The 17,866-nt window shown below is 36.7% G+C and overlaps 3 protein-coding genes across 4 annotated transcripts; 1 reads left to right on the top strand and 2 right to left on the bottom strand.

Moving 5' to 3' along the window:
- Window positions 1-39: 39 nt before the first annotated feature.
- hyls1 (HYLS1 centriolar and ciliogenesis associated) lies at window positions 40-6,308 on the top strand. Its single transcript, XM_043252098.1, has 12 exons — window positions 40-148; window positions 356-455; window positions 538-651; window positions 729-802; window positions 879-1,096; window positions 1,210-1,265; window positions 4,776-4,936; window positions 5,014-5,059; window positions 5,148-5,211; window positions 5,299-5,380; window positions 5,971-5,997; window positions 6,092-6,308. Exons 2-12 carry the CDS (start codon window positions 356-358, stop codon window positions 6,221-6,223), a joined length of 1,074 nt encoding a protein of 357 aa, XP_043108033.1. The 5' UTR covers window positions 40-148; the 3' UTR covers window positions 6,224-6,308.
- Window positions 6,309-6,331: 23 nt separating this feature from the next.
- On the bottom strand, window positions 6,332-9,730 carry mrpl4 (mitochondrial ribosomal protein L4). The gene is made up of 9 exons (XM_043252099.1): window positions 9,553-9,730; window positions 9,342-9,423; window positions 8,786-8,954; window positions 8,646-8,697; window positions 7,750-7,867; window positions 7,563-7,669; window positions 6,822-6,931; window positions 6,646-6,719; window positions 6,332-6,525 (listed from the first exon to the last, which is right to left on the bottom strand). The coding sequence occupies exons 1-9, from the start codon at window positions 9,598-9,600 to the stop codon at window positions 6,380-6,382; spliced, it is 906 nt and encodes a 301-aa protein (XP_043108034.1). The 5' UTR covers window positions 9,601-9,730; the 3' UTR covers window positions 6,332-6,379.
- An 896-nt stretch (window positions 9,731-10,626) lies between these two features.
- Window positions 10,627-13,438, bottom strand: c11h6orf120 (chromosome 11 C6orf120 homolog). Of its 2 annotated transcripts, none has more exons than XM_043252941.1 (2): window positions 13,298-13,438; window positions 10,627-11,736 (listed from the first exon to the last, which is right to left on the bottom strand). In XM_043252941.1, the coding sequence occupies exon 2, from the start codon at window positions 11,695-11,697 to the stop codon at window positions 11,137-11,139; it is 561 nt and encodes a 186-aa protein (XP_043108876.1). In that variant the 5' UTR covers window positions 11,698-11,736; window positions 13,298-13,438; the 3' UTR covers window positions 10,627-11,136. The 2 variants fall into 2 exon arrangements, with proteins under 2 accessions (XP_043108876.1, XP_043108875.1); XM_043252940.1 differs by lacking the exon at window positions 13,298-13,438 and adding an exon at window positions 12,906-13,276.
- Window positions 13,439-17,866: the final 4,428 nt, after the last annotated feature.

The following is a 17,866-nucleotide window of genomic DNA, read 5'->3' as shown; positions in this document are numbered from 1 at the left end:
GAAAAAAAAGCAGTCTCCCATACGCCAGAGGGCGCTTTAATCTGTTAGTAACGCGTTTTCTTACTCTAGCATCTTTGTATTTTAAAAACGGAACCGCCGTCGTTGTCCTGGTACTGAAAACAACACTTATCAAACCTGACTCTTTAAGGTGAGGTAAATCGGGAAAAATTGCTTTAAACTCGCTTCATGTTGTCGTTTTACATGCTACCACAACAGCTTTTTAACACTGTTAACGTATCTTTCCGTGACGAAATTAAGTTTTTATTTTTCAGATGTGTTTACACTTAGCATAGAGACGTTTTCTCTCTTAACGGATAGAATGTTTGACCGATATCGTTTACTTTATCAATGAAAGATGGAGAGTCTAGACTTTTCCGAGGAGGAGATCCAGCAGCAGCTGGCTGCACTTGGATACAGAAATGTTCCCAAACAAAGACTGCGGGATTTCAAGAGAGGTGGGGTCATTTTCTTTTAACAGTTTCGCATTTTATTTTTATGATCTGTAACATAAGTAGTGCTGTTATAAATCTCCATCAGATCTAGATCAGCTGATTCGTCACGAAAAGTCAAAGAGTCACAGCTCCACTGACTGGACTTCAACATCTCACAGCAGCTCCAGCAAAAGTCCTCCTGCACTTCTTAAAGAAAAGGGTGAGCAGTCACTACAGCTTCATGCTGCACACTTTCATGTGACATTTTTTTTTAATAAATTTGTGTTTGTCCCTCAGTTCAGTTGAACAACATCGGCCCCGGATGTAACTATGTCCTCTTCAACACCAGCTCAGCAGGGCAACACAAAGAGGTATGCGTTTTTATGCACCTTAAAACGTATCGTTATTTTGTTACTATGCGCACAATATGTATATTTCCATACCTAGATTTTCTCCTCCACGTTTAATGAGGACGATCATGGAGACTCTGGTATGAATCACAACTATGATTCATATTCACGGCACACAATTGCTCAAAGACCAGCTCGGCCCTCCACGGCACCCAACAGGCTGGAAACAGAGGTTTTGGATTGTAGTGAGTCTACAAGTCCTGACAGAGAGCATCAGGTTCATTTGAAGCCCGTTATTAAAAGGAAAGTGTTAAGGTAGGGAGGCTAATTAATTTCTTGATTTGATAGATGATGAGTACAACATTATTATCCATGCAATAAGTGTGCAATGCACAACAGCCATCTGTATCTGATATCTCGTTACATAGGAAGCATCAAGGTCGGTCTCAAGTCTGTGATGAGTCCACACACAGTGAAGATTCTGGTAAGTCCGGTGGTTATGTTTTATAAAAATGAAAAACCACAAATTAAATTTTTTTACACTGTAGACTGCTCACCATACAAAATAGATTGTGCAATAGAATGCATCATGTCACAGTAGCATTTCATGTTATTTTTACATGATTTATCATAATGCGTTTAAAGAACAAGTTTTGTAGGACATTCTGCATACGCAGATAATTCGTTCAAGATTTCATTAGGCTGCATTTCATTCATCTTTCAAACTAAATTCTATATATTTATTTTAAAACGTGATTACATTACTCAGTTAAAAGAATTCTTTCTATTTAACTATATGTTAAATATTTTTTTTCATATAATGGCAAAGCTTAACTTTCAACATTACCATTTTCACCAGTCCTTAGTTTCATACGATCTTTCAGACATCAATCTATTACACTAATTTGGTGGTCAAATAATATTTCCTATAATAATAATAATTATAATTATTATAATTATTATAATTATAATTGTTTAATTATCAGTTGAAAAATGTTTTGCAGCTTCATACTTTTATGGAAACACTTTAGATTCTCTGAATAAAATAAGTATTAATCTTTTTTTATTTTTATTCAAACTGACTCAATTTGAAGTTGCAATTATATTATATTCTAAAATGTAGTATGGGAGTATTCTTTTCTGAACATAGTCATGCAGTGAAACCTCCTTTACACCAGATGGCGCAATTAGCTGCATAATCCCAGTAAAGGTCTTACCAGTAATCTTCTTACTTACAGTCCCCCTCCTTCTCAGCCATCTGCTTTGGCTCAGAAGTGAGGTTCATTTTTCGTACGAAAGGCTAAAGAAGAGATCTGTCCTTCTACCATAGGATGTATAAAGCTTTTGACAGCCATTTGGAAAATGAAAGGAAGGACGATGAAGGATCTCTTTCCTCTTCCTCCTTCTGGACAGATCAGGAAAATGAGGAGGAAGACAGGGACTGTGTTAAGAAAGAGAACAGAGTGAATGAGAGAGAGCCTGAAGAAGACTGTAAGAATGTCAAAGAAAGCTTTTTAATGGGAGATGATGAAAAGAAGAGGGTAAAGGAGATGCTTCGAGAGAATGAGTTGGGGAAGGAGAAATATCCTGAGGAAGATGAAAGTGAAGTGGAGAGAGAATGCTTCACAGATGATGAAAATACAAACAGCATAGAGATAACAAGGAAAAATGAAAATGAAGAGGAGGAGGAGGAAGAAAATGAAGAGGAGGAGGAGGAAGAAAGTGAAGAGGGAGAGGAAGAAAGTGAAGAGGGAGAGGAAGAAAGTGAAGAGGAGGAGAAAGGAAAAGAAAGTGGAGAAGAAGAATGTAGAGAGGAAGATGAAGAATGTAGAGAGGTAGATGAAGAAAGTGAAGAGGAGGAGGAGGAGGAGGAAGAAAGTGAAGAGGAGGAGAAAGTGGAGAAGAAAGAAAGTGAGAAGAATGAAGATGAAGAAAGTGAAGAGGAGGAGGAGGAGGAGGAAGAAAGTGAAGAGGAGGAAGATGAAGAAAATGAAGAGGAGGAGAAAGGAAAAGAAAGTGTAGAGGAAGAAGGAAGTCAAGATGAGAAAGAAAAGTTGTGTGAACAACAGACGGGAAATGAAAAGGAGGAAGTGGAGGACAAGGAAAAGGAAAAAGAATTTGAAGAGGAACAGGAGAAAGAGAATAAATGGAAAGAGGAAGAGTCAGAAGAAAGTGAGGAGGAAGAGGACAGTGAGGAGGAGGAGGAAGAGGCCAGTGCAGAAAACGCTGAGGAAAATGAAGAGACAAAAGGCCAAAGTGATGATTCAGAGGGTGAGAAAGATCAGGAGGAGGAGTCTTTTTCAAGAAAAGACTCCAAAAGTGAAGAAAAATGTACAAAAGTATTTTCAGAGTGTGAAGAAAAGAAAGAGAGCCTCACCAATGTAGAGAGCAGAAGTGCAAGTGGAGAGGAAAACAGCCATTTTTCAGAGGAAGCTAATGTGTGCTGTATACCTGAAGATAATGAAGGTACTAAGAGAAAAACAGAGACGGAAGAGAGAATAAGAAACTCTGAAAGCGAGGGATCAGAGAATAGCAAACCTAACAATGAACCTAACAATGAGGAAGAAGAGCAAAAAGACAGCACAGAGGAAAACCCTGACAGTGACGAGGACGGGAACTGTGCAAAAGAATATGACGAAAAGATAGAGATTGAAAACAACAGACCTGAAGCAGATGATTACTGGATGGAAGAAGTGATACAACACAATTCAAGGGATGAGGATGATGAAGAATCTAAGGGGAGCAGTGAGGAAGAAGAGGAGAGAGAGTGGTTTTCCATTGAACCTGTTGAGGAAAAGCAGGCTTGTGACGAGGACTGGAAGTCATGGGAAAGTGAAGATGACTATGTTACAATAGCCAGTGGCTATTCACAGAAAGAGGAGGAAGAGAATTATTACATGATACCTGCTTGGAAACAAGAACCTGATGATGTGCAGCAGATGCAGGAAAGTAGAGACGTCTATGTTGAGGATTTTCATGAAAGTCTGGGCAGCCCTGAAGCAAGCGTTTTAACTTCCGGTTACGGCACGTACAGACCAGACTCGCCTAAAGACGGAGACGCGGAGGAAGTGGATTATAGAGACGACTGTACTCTGGGTGGATTAGAAGAAGAGAGCGAATCGATTCTAGATGCTCGTGATTATGAGGAGGAAAGCAGTCTGGCGTGGTTCAGAGACCGTCAGGCATTGGAAACAACTGAAGGACGAGATCCTGCAGAATCGCCGGATGCTCGAGATGTAACCGCCTGTACCGATCAAAGCCCTAATGGATGTGAAGAAAACGGCCATCTGTCTCCTGACTTTCCAAACCGAGAGCACCAGAGTCCCACAGACGACGACACTGGAACTCAACAGAATGGAGCGTATTTCAATGACGTTTGGGAGGTGGAGGATTTGCGGAACAGTCTTGACCACCCCTTTAATTTGAGGCACAGAAAAAAGAGACCTGAGGAGAAACGGTATGATGATGGATACAGTGACATCAAGAAGACAAGGACGGAGAAGAGAGTGCGAACTTATACTGGCTGCCTTGGTGTGTTACACTGGTTAAAGGGAATTACTTATTTATTACTTACGTATGACTGTGGAGGACATGAAGAAAAAAGTGCATATATCTTTTTACCTTTTATTAAGAAAAAAGAATGGTTATTGTATACTTTAAATTATACTGCATTAAATATAAGTTTTGTATACTGCTTAGAAACATGCTATATTGTGGTATATCTGGTATTCGGAAGTAGTGTCTTATTTTTTTTACAAAGGCTGCATTTATTTAGTCAAGAATACGACAAACAAATATCACTGTGAAATACTATAGTGACTTATAGTTTCATATACTTTAAAATATAATTTGTTACTGTTAGCAAAGTTGAATAAAATCATTAATATACTTATTTTTTTTCACTATTATCAACTATTTTACAATATCATCTTTTTTGTGTGATTCTTAGATGCATAAAAAGTTGCAGCATTAATCATATACTCGTGTTTTTTAGGCACAGTTAGTGAGCTGGAGGAGCACTTGGACCGTATGCGTATCGCTGCATCTCGTGTGCACTACAACTTGGACAGTGAAGACACCGGAAGCTATACTGACAGATTCAGCTCTGTGACGGAGGAACCCCCGAGTGCTTTCCAGGAATACATCAAAGGCATGGTCAGTACACGAACACATTCACACTTACCAGTCTTAAACTGATTTGAATGTTATACATACATTTGTCCGTTCCACAGACGCGATCACACAGTGAGAGTGATATCCGACCCCGTCCAAAGTCATGTAAGTCCCATTTTCACATCTAGCTTCAGTTTCTTTGACCTTGGGTTGTGAAATTAACAAGCTTTTATAAATCTGCTTCTTTTCAAAGTTATACGGCCGGTTTTTGATCATCCTCACACAAGGAACTTAAAGAAAACTGATCCAGTGGCGAAGTATGGCATTCTTCTTTATTACCGTATAACCTTCATAAATTAAATGATTATTTTTGTTGTTCTGATTGCTTTTGGAACTTTTATCAGGTATTTCCAGTATAAGCAGGACTGGGAGATGTTTAAACCTCCAGGAGAGAAGAGCAGGAAGGAGCTGCACTGGGCCATCAGGGTATCACAAATCATGCTGCTCACCCAACAGAAGAAACGACAAACTGAGACTAAATCCAGAAGAATGTCTCCAAGACAAAACCTTCCTGCAAAGCTACATGAAAACAATGCGCACTGAGCAGTTTTAAACGCAAAGGATGCCCACACCAAATGTTGATTTGATTTCGTCAATGGACATTAATTCAAAAATTAAATCTATTTATGACATTACTTTTTACAGCATTCTAATTTTACAGCACTTTTGCACAAGTGCCTGAAACTTTACTGTAGATTTGCAGGAAGGTTTCTTGAAACATCTTCAAGATGTGGTTCTCCAGTACTTTTGGATGTAACATGTCTCAGTTTGTCATTCCAGACAGACTTCAGATCAGATCTCTGGAGCACTGGCTGCTGTCAGACAACAATCTCACTGCGTTAATACAATTAATGGCAAAATGATGTCTGGAAATAGTTCCTACCGACGCACAATAGCAAAACGTAGACATAACTGACTTGAAACCATGTTTTAGTCGGTGAAAAAGTCGATGACCTAAGCTAAGTTATCAAAAGTAATCCAAGTATAATTTCTATAACTTTTGTTTTCATCCTCAGGAACAACTTATGTATCAGCCTCCACCAGTAAGTTACATTATATATTTAATTTTCTACATATTTAAATTGTAAACAATTTCCTGTATCCTCTTAGTCTGACTGCTTTTTCTTGTCTCTATAGGCAAGACCTCAGAAGACGTACATCCCCAACAATTATGTGGTTCCAACAGAGAAGAAGCGCTCAGCATTAAGATGGGAGATCCGACATGATTTAGCACATGGCATCATCCCAACTAAAATCTCCTATCCTTGACAGATCATCTTCCACCAATGCCTTATCTTCCTTATTGCTATTATTTATTAATGAATGACTTTTTTTTTTTTTACTCCATTGTACATGTGAAATGAGACCTCAAGATCATTGTTTTTATGAAATAAACATTTTAATACTTTGAAGTGCGTGCTGTGTTCATGGCAGGTCACTGTACGGGAGTTTGAAGGGATACAGGGGAGGGTAACGCACATCATGCCACAGAAGCTTCTTTTCAAGAAATTTTACAGCCTCCAGAGTGAGAACCAGACTCTCGTGTTTCAACATGCTGTGGACGTTCAGACCTGAAAAGCAACAACACAATATGCATCTATATTAAGAGCTTTGATGTCAAAGGTTTACTCAGTTTTGTTTGGTTAGGGGTCCTTTGACATTACAGCTTTTGGTGTGGTCAGATTCTTTACCTATAGCTGGAATGATATTCACTGTTTTCAGATCTTCAGTCGCCTTAAGAATGTTCTCAGGGAATTCATCGCCTCTGAAATTGATGCATACAAAAAAAAAATGTGAAATTATTTAAGGAAACAAGAATGTATATAAGGTTTGGCAATGGCATATAAATCCATTTTTGCATACTTACACGTCAACGATGAGGACCGAATCGCCCCACTGCCTGTGTTTGACCAGCTCCAGCAGGAACTGAGGGTCTGGAGAGGGAATCTCCAGCGAGTCTACAATATGAAGATAATCCTGAAAAAAAAAAAAACAAACTTATTTAACAGAATATTATGAACCAAACCAATTCGCAACCCTCATTAACCAAAGCATCAGTGAAAGCTTAAATAAAATCTAAATTTTCCAAAACCCGTAAGACCTTTTTTAAGCAAATAAAAAAAAAAAAACATTTACTCTTTTCTAAATTACATCTGCCGCCATTTTGGAGATAACAATGTATTTGAAGAAAAAAAATGTTCTTGTAGCGTTGCAAGACAAAAAAAGTTACTGATGTCACATCCTGTTTTACCGATATATTTACTATGTTTCTGGAACTGGATCATTTCAGTTGTGTTGCTGTCTATGGAGGGTCAGATGGCTCTCTGAATTAATCAGAAATATCTTCATTTGTGTTTCAAAGATGAAAGAAGGATCTTACGGGTTTGGAACAACATGAGGGTTATTATTGACAATTTTCATTTTGGGGTGAACTAGGTATCTAACTAAAAATAGAAATATATAACTGCAAACACCACACAACAGCAAGCATAGAACTAAAACAAGCTGAAAATATAAACATCCAAGTTCATTTAAAATATCAACAAATACTTAATAACACAGCACGTTCCAAACCAGGGAAGATTTTTTACAGTGCCCTTCTCCTCACCTGAGCCAATTTGGCCGTTAAGGCTATTTTCAGCCCTTGCACTCGCACCTTCATGGGCAACATGTAATAATAGCTGGTTGGTCCCCGTGGACCATGAGCTACTCCTCCTGAAGGAGAAAGAGGTGAATTTGTTTAGTCATTTAGTGAGACCCACTGGTAGTGTGTTTAAGATGAAGCTCAAACGAACCTCCTCTCCATACTGGAGAACGAATGCTTCCATGTCGAGCCCGACCGCTTCCTTTTTGTTTCCATGGTTTCCTGCCTCCACCCCTGACTTCAGCTCTTGATTTGACTTTTGCATGGCTCTACGGTCATCAAATTACATATGATTGTCATAGGCAATGATTTATGCTTCTAGAATATGATTGGGATGGTATCTTATGGAATAGTTCATCAAAACCTTTATTTAGCAGAAAACTTACTCACCCATCAAAAAAAAAAAAAAAAAGCATTACATGCCATTACTCTTGCTCAGCAATGGATGCTCTGCACTCGCATATTTATTTACAACTGTTTTGTTTTTGCTTGTAAACTGTGCTCGATCTGAAGCAATTTCTTGTATTCATGTATTTTAGACAGAAGCAGTGACTGTTTCTTACAAACACAGCTTTTTTGTAACTGATGGACTGGAGTGGTGTGGATTATTGTGATGTTTTTATCATTTGTTTGGACTCTTATTTTAGCAGCACCTATTCACTTCAGAAGATTCATTGTTGAGCAAGAGATGGAACGCTAAATATCTTCAGATCTGTTCAGAAGCAAACTTATCTACATCTTTAATGCACATTACAGGAGCAGTGTTAACACCAAAGAGCATAATGTGCACCTCATAGTTGAGCCGAGTCCTAAGCCATCTTCAAGAAACAGCTATTCCAGTTGTATTCCTTACTATATAAATAAATTATAAATTTTTTCCCCTCCATTTTTTTTTTGTTTTTATGTACTCCACTAAGCTATCCGAGACTTGTTTTAGCACTTGCATATCATTGCTCTTTTGTTCATCTTGATTGCTTCCTTTATCCTTATTTTCTAACTCGCTTTGAATAACAGCATCTGTTAAAATGACTTTAAATAATTACTTACTATTCGTTTGAAATTACGTTGCCAGACCTCTACAGCATGAAGAATGTCCAGCCTTATAATACAAAACAAAAACAATCATATCTTCATTTGACTGCAACATAATTCCAGACCAAAAAAAAACACACACACGAAGATTTTACCTAACAGGTACTGAGAAGACATCAGGGTGTAGGTCAATCACACCGAGGGGTTCAGTGTCACGACCTCCCAAAGACTCAAGCCACGTCTGAGCAGGTGCCAGGTGAGCTGGGATATCAGCCTCACACCTGCGCAGCACTGGAAGATCAGAGCCGCATGGAGAAGCCTTTTCTAAAACAACAGTTCAGATGCGTCAAACTCACCAATATGTCTTATAAAATTTAATTGTTGCAGTTCCTTTGGCAACAAGCTAAAATTTATCATGGGAAGTTCCTGCAAAAATACTTTAGATACAGTACTTAAGTTGTTATAACAGTGAAACAATATCGTTATCAACAAAGGTCTCCTTGCACTGTGGTTAAAAAGCTCTTTACATCACAATAGTGGCTAACACAAAGCTCCCACAGTTTTATTGTGGCTGCAGTTCTGCAAATGGCATAAGACACAGTGGTTAAGACAAGTACGTAAGAAAAGGGGATAAAGCAAATCCCCTAAGACATATATCGATGATTATATTATGCATTGCACAATAATTAAAACATACAAAGCATTGCTTACTTTGTGGCGCGGCTCCAATGAGATTTGGTGGGAGTCGCAAATTTGATGGAATTGCGCTTTCTCCAGAGACAGAGGAGATGAACTAATTAGAGGGAAAAACATAGGTTAACTCGTCCAGCACGACCATCAATATTATATTCACATGCGTTTCTATTTTAGGATGATTACCAGCGATACAAAAACAACAAAGCAAATCAAAGCGCTCGCGTACCCTTTTAACGACCGTTCTTCCACATATCGCTAACGTGGCACGAAACATGACGCCGGTTTATTAAAATAAAATAAATACTAGCACTGCTGTTGTAATTTCAGCTTCTCACATAGTTGATTTTCCTGTCAGAAGGTCGTGAGGCGTGCTCTGTGTTCACGCTTCCGTCGCTCACATATGACGTAAGCTGCGTGCAAAACATACGGGCGTACCCTCTTTCTTCTATTCTGTATTTTATATATATATATATATATATATATATATATATATATATATATATATATATATATATATATATATATATAGTTTTAAAAAATTACTGTTAATGGTCAATGATGCTGTGTAGCCCGTCTGTGGCAGTGTTGCCAAGATTTACTAAAGAAAATAAGCTATTTAAAAACATAATAAGCCCAAGATAAGCAACCCTCGATGATAATAAGCCCAAGATAAGCAACCCTCGATGATAATAAGCCCAAGATAAGCAACAACTCGATGCTTGCAACTCTGGCACGTATGCTAAAAGCAGAATTTAGCTGGGAAAGATCGCAGTATTGCATAAAATCAGGCACGAGGGCGCTTACTATACGCGGACTTGGCAACTTGAGTTGAGTCAACGTTATTTAGTTATTTACATTCAATGAAAATTAAGCATAAAAAGAGCTTATTCTAAAATAGAATGACAGGCTGTACACATTAGAATAAAATGGGTGTATGTAAAATATTTACTGATCCTTCATGCTTGTAACTTTTTGTGAAATGCTACAGACACTGGAACTATTTTTTTATTATTTGTTAAAAAGCTTCCAAATTATGCAATAAAATGTGACTAATAAAATTACCAATAATACAATGTAAAACAGTTTGTTGATCATTTATAATACAACTTGTCTTACATTTATTACTTTAATGTTTTATATAGGCCGTATAGTATATTGAGAGGTACTTTATTGTAAAAGCAACTTGCAGGCTATCTTCACATTCTAAAACAATTTCAAAATAGTTTTTTAATAGAAATCCCACCTTGTTATTTGCAAAATAAAAAGCTGAAAACAATCAGTAATGCTGGACACAGAGCAATTTTCAAAAATAAGTGATTACTTTATTTGTATCATACAACTACAGGCGCAGAAGATTCTTTGCTGCTTATTAGTCAACAGACTCTTCTTCACAATAGGCACAGCCGTACGACCTTTGTCACAAGGTGATCTGTGTGATTGCATAGTGCAGTTTAAAACCTACAATTCACATCCTAAGGTCAGTAAAACACAAACAAATGCACCACGCAACCTTCCTTTTTTAACTAATCAATAAAATGTCAAAAGAGAATTTGTGTTCGACGTATTAAGTGAAATCAGTTGCATTGATATGCCATCTAATTTGACAAACAAATGTATAATTTGCATATTAAAAATTTGGACGCAATCAACATATTCCCTATAGGGTGCTGATGGTGCAAAAGATTTAAACAAAACTCCAGGCAAAGCACTTCTAGTTCTTCGTCGAAACAAATAAACCGCTAATTTGATCTAAATGAGAAAAAGGTTTAATTGTGGCAAAGGTGTTATTTTGGCAGCTGGAACATCAAAATCAAAACAAAATTTCAAGTATGATCTTAAGAATCCCAATCAGAATAGTCCACAGGATCGATTCCTCTTCCTCCGTCACATCCGCAGGGCCCTGAGAGTGTTGAGACTGCCCCGGAGTATCATCTGGGGAGTAAGAGTTTTTCTCGATTTCCTCTTCTGTAAGTGCCGTCTGGTCGTAAAACACCTTCATCTCAAACTCGCTCTCCATGTAGGAGGGATGTCCGTAGATCCCGATTCCGACAGGCCTAAGAAAATCCCCTGGGACGATCACCATGTCCTGGCCGCAGGTGGTCGACTGGAGCTTGTAGGTATCAAAGTTTGGCCGCAGAGTCTTGTCAGAGACGTAAAGGTCCGCATCTCCCTTGAGGCTTTGCATATACAAGATAATGCGTCCTTCGTGGTTGAGACGCAGGTAGCTGTAGTTTCCCGCACCGATGTGGCCCTGCACGACATGGAGCAGGACCCATTCCTCCGGTAGAGAAGGCTCCTCTGAATGCTGCAGAGAGCCCAGGGCCCGGGACAGGGCCGCCAGCACCAACAAACAACCCCAGCACAGCACCATGGTCACAGCTGCCAGACCCCAGCTACATCTGCAACCTCCCTGCAAGCACAAAAACAATATCACCGGGAGCCTGATCTTCAGAAGAAATTGGCATTCGGATCAAATCATGGAAATGGGTTTAAAAGAAAGAAAGTCTGAAATCAATTTAGCCTATATATTACTGTTTTTGGCAGTATTGATTGCATCATTTAAGTATCCATCTCATCAGATGGATTCATGATTAGAATAAAATGCAACAAAACTGGTTAAATAACATTTGTATTATGTATTGTATATACAAATACTTATTGTTTATACCTTTTTTTAAACACTAAAGCTGTGTCATTTTGACCCAGAGAGAATACAAAATTGTGAAGAAAAAAAAATTGTGTGTAAATCTCTCATTTTACAATATGCTACCAAACATTGTATTCAAATGCGTTTCCTTTCAATTAGCAGAGTTTTTTTGGAACTGATTAATTGTATGACTCACCGTTTATGCACCTCAATTGCATTAACTTTAAATAAAAGTTTTTTTCTCTCAGCTCAGCTCAATGAGGCCGGATCCAAAAACAACTAAGGGTCAGTAAAAGGGTTAACTATGATAACGTAGAAGCCTAAATGACATCTAACGAAGAATAACAATTTTAAAAAATACTGCTCTTTGTTCTTTACTTTCTTTTTTTGTCTCACATGAATAAAAACACACAACAAGGTTAATTATTCCACCTCTTCTTGTTTATACAGAGAACCCGCATCTACATTTAAAGCTCTGGCAATCTGGATTTTGTTCCAATTTGTTTTCTGGATCAAGGCTGCGTTGTTCAAAAGCATTGCGTGAAAAGTTGCTTGTAAAGAATGCATCTATAATCTACTAAAACTTACAATGCTTTGGGAAACACAAGTTCTCCTGCTTCAAATTGTCATAGTCATGCAGTGCACTGCTAGCTGTTTCTTTGTGTTATATTATTAAAAGCCAAACACCTTTTTTTCCTGAGTGTGCTGCGTTTCCTGTGACACATAACCAGGATCTTTTTTTCTCATCTCATTCTGAATCTAAACCTCGCATAGCTGTGAAACGATACCGTCATACATCTGCATGCGGTTAAAAATATCTCTGTCGAGATTTCCGAGCAGCCACACACAAACAGGCCATGGTCATGTACTGTCAGCACAGCCAGGAAAACCATACTCAAATGAAAAGCTTGCATACTTTAACAAAACAATACCTCCAGACGTCTTCGCAGGGCGCACGGACAATCCCGAATCAGTAAAATCATTTTTTTCGAAAGTGGAAACGATCATTAGGAGATGACATTCAACGACACACAGCGCTTTAAAATAAGCAGACACCCAGCGAGTAAGCTTCAAAATACTGTTTTTGTTAATACGATGCCCTGTAAAAATATTTAGCGTTATTCAGTGCGACATACTACAACACACTGCGTTTCTAAACTAAGTTAGAAAGACTTCTAATTCCTGAAGTTTGCACAAAAGAATAAGTGAGCTATTTAGCTAGCTGGCTAACACACCAGTAGTTTAGGAAACTGAAACAAAAAAACAATTCGTAACTAACGCGGGTGCTTTGATATGTTGACAAATGTGTATTATTTTGAATTACCGGTGCATTGTCAAAAATACTCCATGTGAAAGGACAGTCGGCGTCGTTATATTTTGAATTTGCTGTTACAGGTGTTGAGGTGACTACTGGACGCTCTGGGACTTGATGGCGTTATAACGCGCATGCGCGCCCTCTGCTGGGCAGGAGGACAGCGTTGTACATTGTCAGTGACATGATGTTTCAGGAAAAAACAAAAACAGAACATTCTGCTAATCTTACTTCCCCTATTTTAATTAATTGTTTTATTGTCGCTTGTTTTAGTTAGATTTATCACAGTTTTTTACGACAGCGGGACAGTTCTTTGTGTCCCCCTATTTCTTATTGTTCGGTTGGGATTTTCTTAAAAATAAGTGATAATTGTAAACAGCAACTCGTTATTAATCGACGAATTAGATTAGGCCTAATAGTGGTCTATTAGCTACATAGCCTACCGTTAACAATAAAATGAAATTGGCTAAGTGATTATGTGCGGCAAAGTGTTTTCTATAAAAACAGAAAATATCGTGTTTCTCGCTAGAGGGCGCAGCGAGCGGCAGGTTGAGCAGCAGGTTGAGTCTCTCGGGTTCTCGCCGGGTGCGGTGGCGGCGCCTGTAATCCAAGCTACTGGGAGGCTGAGGCTGGCGGATCGCTTGAGCTCAGGGCTTCTGGGCTGCAGTGGACTATGTCGATCGGGAGTCCGCGCTAAGTTCGGTATCGATATGGTGCTCCTGGGGGAGCTCGGGACCGCCAGGTCGTCTAAGGAGGGGTGAACCGGCCCAGGTCGGAGACGGAGCAGGTCAAAGCCCCCGTGTCGATCAGTAGTGGGATCGCTCCTGAGAATAGACACTGCAGCTCAGCCTGAGCGACACAGAGAGACCCAGACTTTTTGCGCTTGTTTCTGCACCATTTAGAGATGAACGATACGATTAAGTAGTCAGTGATCATGAAATCGTTTCACTCTCATCAACTCCAGATAATGGCGTTGTCTTGCTTTTTCTACACGTGGAACCTGTTTAATTAAAGAGAGTGTTTGTTAACATCAGGGACGCTGCTGTATGTCATGATTGCTACCATGTCGCCTCTCTCTGGAAGACACGTGATATTTCTGTTCGTGTGCAGCGTCTGTGTTTCTTGACCAGACGGAGGCGCTGTTTCACTTTAAATCATAAATATTTTCAGCATAGTAAAACATTTTCAAATATCTCTTGACTATCTCTTGTGTCTACACACTTAATCGCTATTCATTAGAATTCAGTCGTATGTAATGTATGTGACACGACTCAATTACATATAAGAGAAAGAACTGATCAAACTAATATAATTACATTTAACAGCAGCGTAGAAAACAATCCTGAAAGAGATTTCCTCCTAATCTGGGCACAATATTCATCAGCATCAGGCCGTCAGTGTTAGTGAAAGATACGAGGCCCTGGAGAGAAACAGGAGAAGGATGGAGAGTGTTTATGTGGGGCCCGAGAGAAAGAGGAACAGGACGGTCTTGAGAACTTGTCCTCTGCTAACGTCTTGGATCCAGGTCAAGGTCAGCAAGAACAATCAGGAGCGTCCCACAAGGTGGACATGAAAACTGAGGGTTGGTTACTGCCATAATCTCAACAGAAAAACTGAATTTAAGGGCTTTTTCTTAATTAAGTTTTTAATGCATCCTTTACAATAAAAATACATTTTTGGATTTGTCTCATTTTTTGCAGATTGCATAACTGTTTCGGTTCCGTTCCAGTTTAATGCTGTGAAGCACAGACAACCACGGGCATCTATGTTATTCGGGCAGAGATGAGCCAACAGATGTTGGTGTAAACTTGGGTGCATGACGCTTTTTGGACTCATATGCACCTGAATTACCCAAAAGACCTTAAAAGTGTTTCAGAAAATCGTGACGGAACTGGATACCACCAAACTGTCTCCAAGCCCAAGCGTTGAAAATGAAGATGCTTCAGTGATTTGTTAACAGATATTTCCTCCTTCAAAGCCAGCTGAACGTAGTTGGTCTTTGTGACCAGTTATTTTATGTAGAAGGTTTGTTTTATACAGCTGTGTTACTAAAATAAAGCTTACACAGAAAAGTGTGGTGCAAACACGCTCAATTTTATTTTGTTGATTTTCAGTAGATGTTGTTGATTTTATTATTTCCTGGCAACCAACCATTCTCAGTTGAAACTCATTTTTTCCTGTCACTCTGTATGTTAGTGTAATATAAGCAGTGCTGTTAACAACATTTTCTCTTGAGGAAACATATCTGTAGCACTATAGCTAATGTTTAGCACTTTTTATTCTCAAAATATGCTCTGAAGCATTAAAACAGTTGTAAAACAAGGTGGTTCTTTTGTGTGTGTGGTTAGATTTTGTTGTAGCGTATCGTGAATTAGGGAGGAAAAAGAAATATATAATATGCATTAAAATACGTTGGGTTTATTAATAAAAAATATGTAAATATGATGCATCAGGATAGCTGGGTTAATTTGGGGATAAATAATAATTAATTTTGCATAAATAATTTTTAGCCTTTTTTTCCAAAAAACAGAAATCGTTTGAAAACCATAAGGTTTGGATTTTGTGTGCTCTATATTATACAGAGCATTAAAATGCTCAATGCCTTTAGCACCAGTGTTATGATACAATGTTTATTGTTTTTTGTTTAGTTTAATATATAATACAATTTTTGTTACAAATTGTAATGGAATTTTAGAGATTTACTAACCACATATATTACATACAGCACTGAATGAATTAATTTCAGGTAATTGTAATTAAATATATATATATCTCACATGTTTTCTAAACCACTTCATTTTAATCTAAACATCAGTCTAGTCTGAAATATAGAATAAAATGATTATGATATAGAGTAAAAGTAAAGGAACTTCTATACGGGACTGCAGAGAAGAAAATAACATCTCTGAGTTGCTCCGAGAATAACAGGACATCCTGACGTAAGATAGGGTGATGTGTTCTAACTATTTTCATTGGTCAGGTGGGGATTTTTGTCACCTTGAAATGTCTACTTTTGACTAGAAAAACTCTGCTCAGTGCCTCACCCTTGTCTCTTTGCTCACAGACCCAGACCACTTCTCTGCAGAGAAATAAAATCAAGGCAAAGACAACTTTGTTCGGCTCTTCAATCTCGGCCTTCACACTTAGTTTAATACTTTGACAAAATAAGAATTTCCACAACAGATTTCTACTTTTTTTTGTTTTTTTTTTCTCTAATATCTAAGATTTCTACTTTTTTTCCTCTAATATCTATCTACTAATGTCTAATATTTCTACTTTTTTCCTTTTTTATTTCTGTAATATCTAATATTTCTACTTTTTTGTGTTTTTTCTCTAATATCTAAGATTTCTACTTTTTTCTCTAATATCTGTTTTCTTTTTACTTTTTTAGTTTTTACTTTTTTTTTTTTTTTAATATCTAAGTTTTCTACTGTTTTTAGTTTTTTCTTTAATATCTAACTTTTCTACTTTTTTTGTTTTTTTCTTTAATATCTAAGTTTTCTACTTTGTTTTTTTCTTTAATATCTAAGATTTCTACTTTTTTAGTTTTTTTCTTTAATATCTAAGTTTTCTACTAAGTTTTTTTTTTTTAGTTTTTCTTTAATATCTAAGTTTTCTACTTGTTTTTAGTTTTTTCTTTAATATCTAAGTTTTCTACTTGTTTGTTTTTTTCTTTAATATCTAAGTTTTCTACTTGTTTTTAGTTTTTCTTTAATATCTAAGTTTTCTACTTGTTTGTTTTTTTCTTTAATATCTAAGTTTTCTACTTTTTTTAGTTTTTTTTTTAATATCTAAGTTTTCTACTTTTTTTTTTTTCTGTAATATCTAAGTTTTCTACTTTTTTTAGTTTTTTTCTTTAATATCTAAGTTTTCTATTTTTTTTAGTTTTTTTCTTTAATATCCAAGTTTTCTACTTGTTTGTTTTTTTCTTTAATATCTAAGTTTTCTAATTTTTTTTTTTTTCCTATAATATCTAAGTTTTCAACTTTTTTTGTTTTTTCTTTAATATCTAATATTTCTCCTTTTTTTGTTTTTTTTTCTAATATCTAAGTTTTCTACTTTTTTGTTTTTTTAAATATCTAAGTTTTCTACTTTTTTTTTTTTTTTTCTCTAATATCTAAGTTTTCTACTTTTTTGTTTTTTTCTTTAATATCTAAGTTTTCTACTTTTTTGTTTTTTTCTGTAATATCTAAGTTTTCTACTTTTTTAGTTTTTTCTTTAATATCTAAGTTTTCTACTTTTTTTTTTTCTTTAATATCTAAGTTTTCTAATTTTTGTTTTTTCTATAATATCTAAGTTTTCAACTTTTTTGTTTTTTTCTTTAATATCTAATATTTCTCCTTTTTTGTTTTTTCTTTAATATCTAAGTTTTCTACTTTTTTTTTTTTCTTTAATATCTAAGTTTTCTATTTTTATTTTTTTTTTTTTAATATCTAAGTTTTCTACTTTTTTTTTTTTTTCTTTAATATCTAAGTTTTCTACTTTTTGTTTTTTTCTCTAATATCTAAGTTTTCTACTTTTCTTTTATCTAAGTTTTCTTTTTTTTAGTTAATATCTAAGTTTTCTACTTTTTTGTTTTTT

Source organism: Puntigrus tetrazona, chromosome 11 (assembly GCF_018831695.1).
Source record: "Puntigrus tetrazona isolate hp1 chromosome 11, ASM1883169v1, whole genome shotgun sequence".
In the NCBI taxonomy this organism is placed as follows: domain Eukaryota; kingdom Metazoa; phylum Chordata; class Actinopteri; order Cypriniformes; family Cyprinidae; genus Puntigrus; species Puntigrus tetrazona.
Note: the sequence above shows the minus strand (reverse complement) of the source record. Positions and strands in the feature narration are given on the sequence as shown.

What these genes read in the sequence shown, in the direction of transcription:
- hyls1 (XM_043252098.1), top strand. Translation starts at nt 356, where the DNA reads ATGGAGAGTCTAGACTTTTCCGAGGAGGAGATCCAGCAGCAGCTGGCT. An exon ending in TGCACTTCTTAAAGAAAAGG is followed by an intron (nt 652 to 728) that starts GTGAGCAGTCAC and finishes TTTGTCCCTCAG; the next exon opens with TTCAGTTGAACAACATCGGC. An exon ending in CAGCAGGGCAACACAAAGAG is followed by an intron (nt 803 to 878) that starts GTATGCGTTTTT and finishes TTCCATACCTAG; the next exon opens with ATTTTCTCCTCCACGTTTAA.
- mrpl4 (XM_043252099.1), bottom strand. Translation starts at nt 9,600, where the DNA reads ATGTTTCGTGCCACGTTAGCGATATGTGGAAGAACGGTCGTTAAAAGG. An exon ending in CATTGGAGCCGCGCCACAAA is followed by an intron (nt 8,955 to 9,341) that starts GTAAGCAATGCT and finishes CTGTTGTTTTAG; the next exon opens with AAAAGGCTTCTCCATGCGGC. An exon ending in TAACGGCCAAATTGGCTCAG is followed by an intron (nt 6,932 to 7,562) that starts GTGAGGAGAAGG and finishes TTTTTTTTTCAG; the next exon opens with GATTATCTTCATATTGTAGA.
- c11h6orf120 (XM_043252940.1), bottom strand. Translation starts at nt 12,956, where the DNA reads ATGATTTTACTGATTCGGGATTGTCCGTGCGCCCTGCGAAGACGTCTG. An exon ending in CCCTGCGAAGACGTCTGGAG is followed by an intron (nt 11,737 to 12,905) that starts GTATTGTTTTGT and finishes TTGTGCTTGCAG; the next exon opens with GGAGGTTGCAGATGTAGCTG.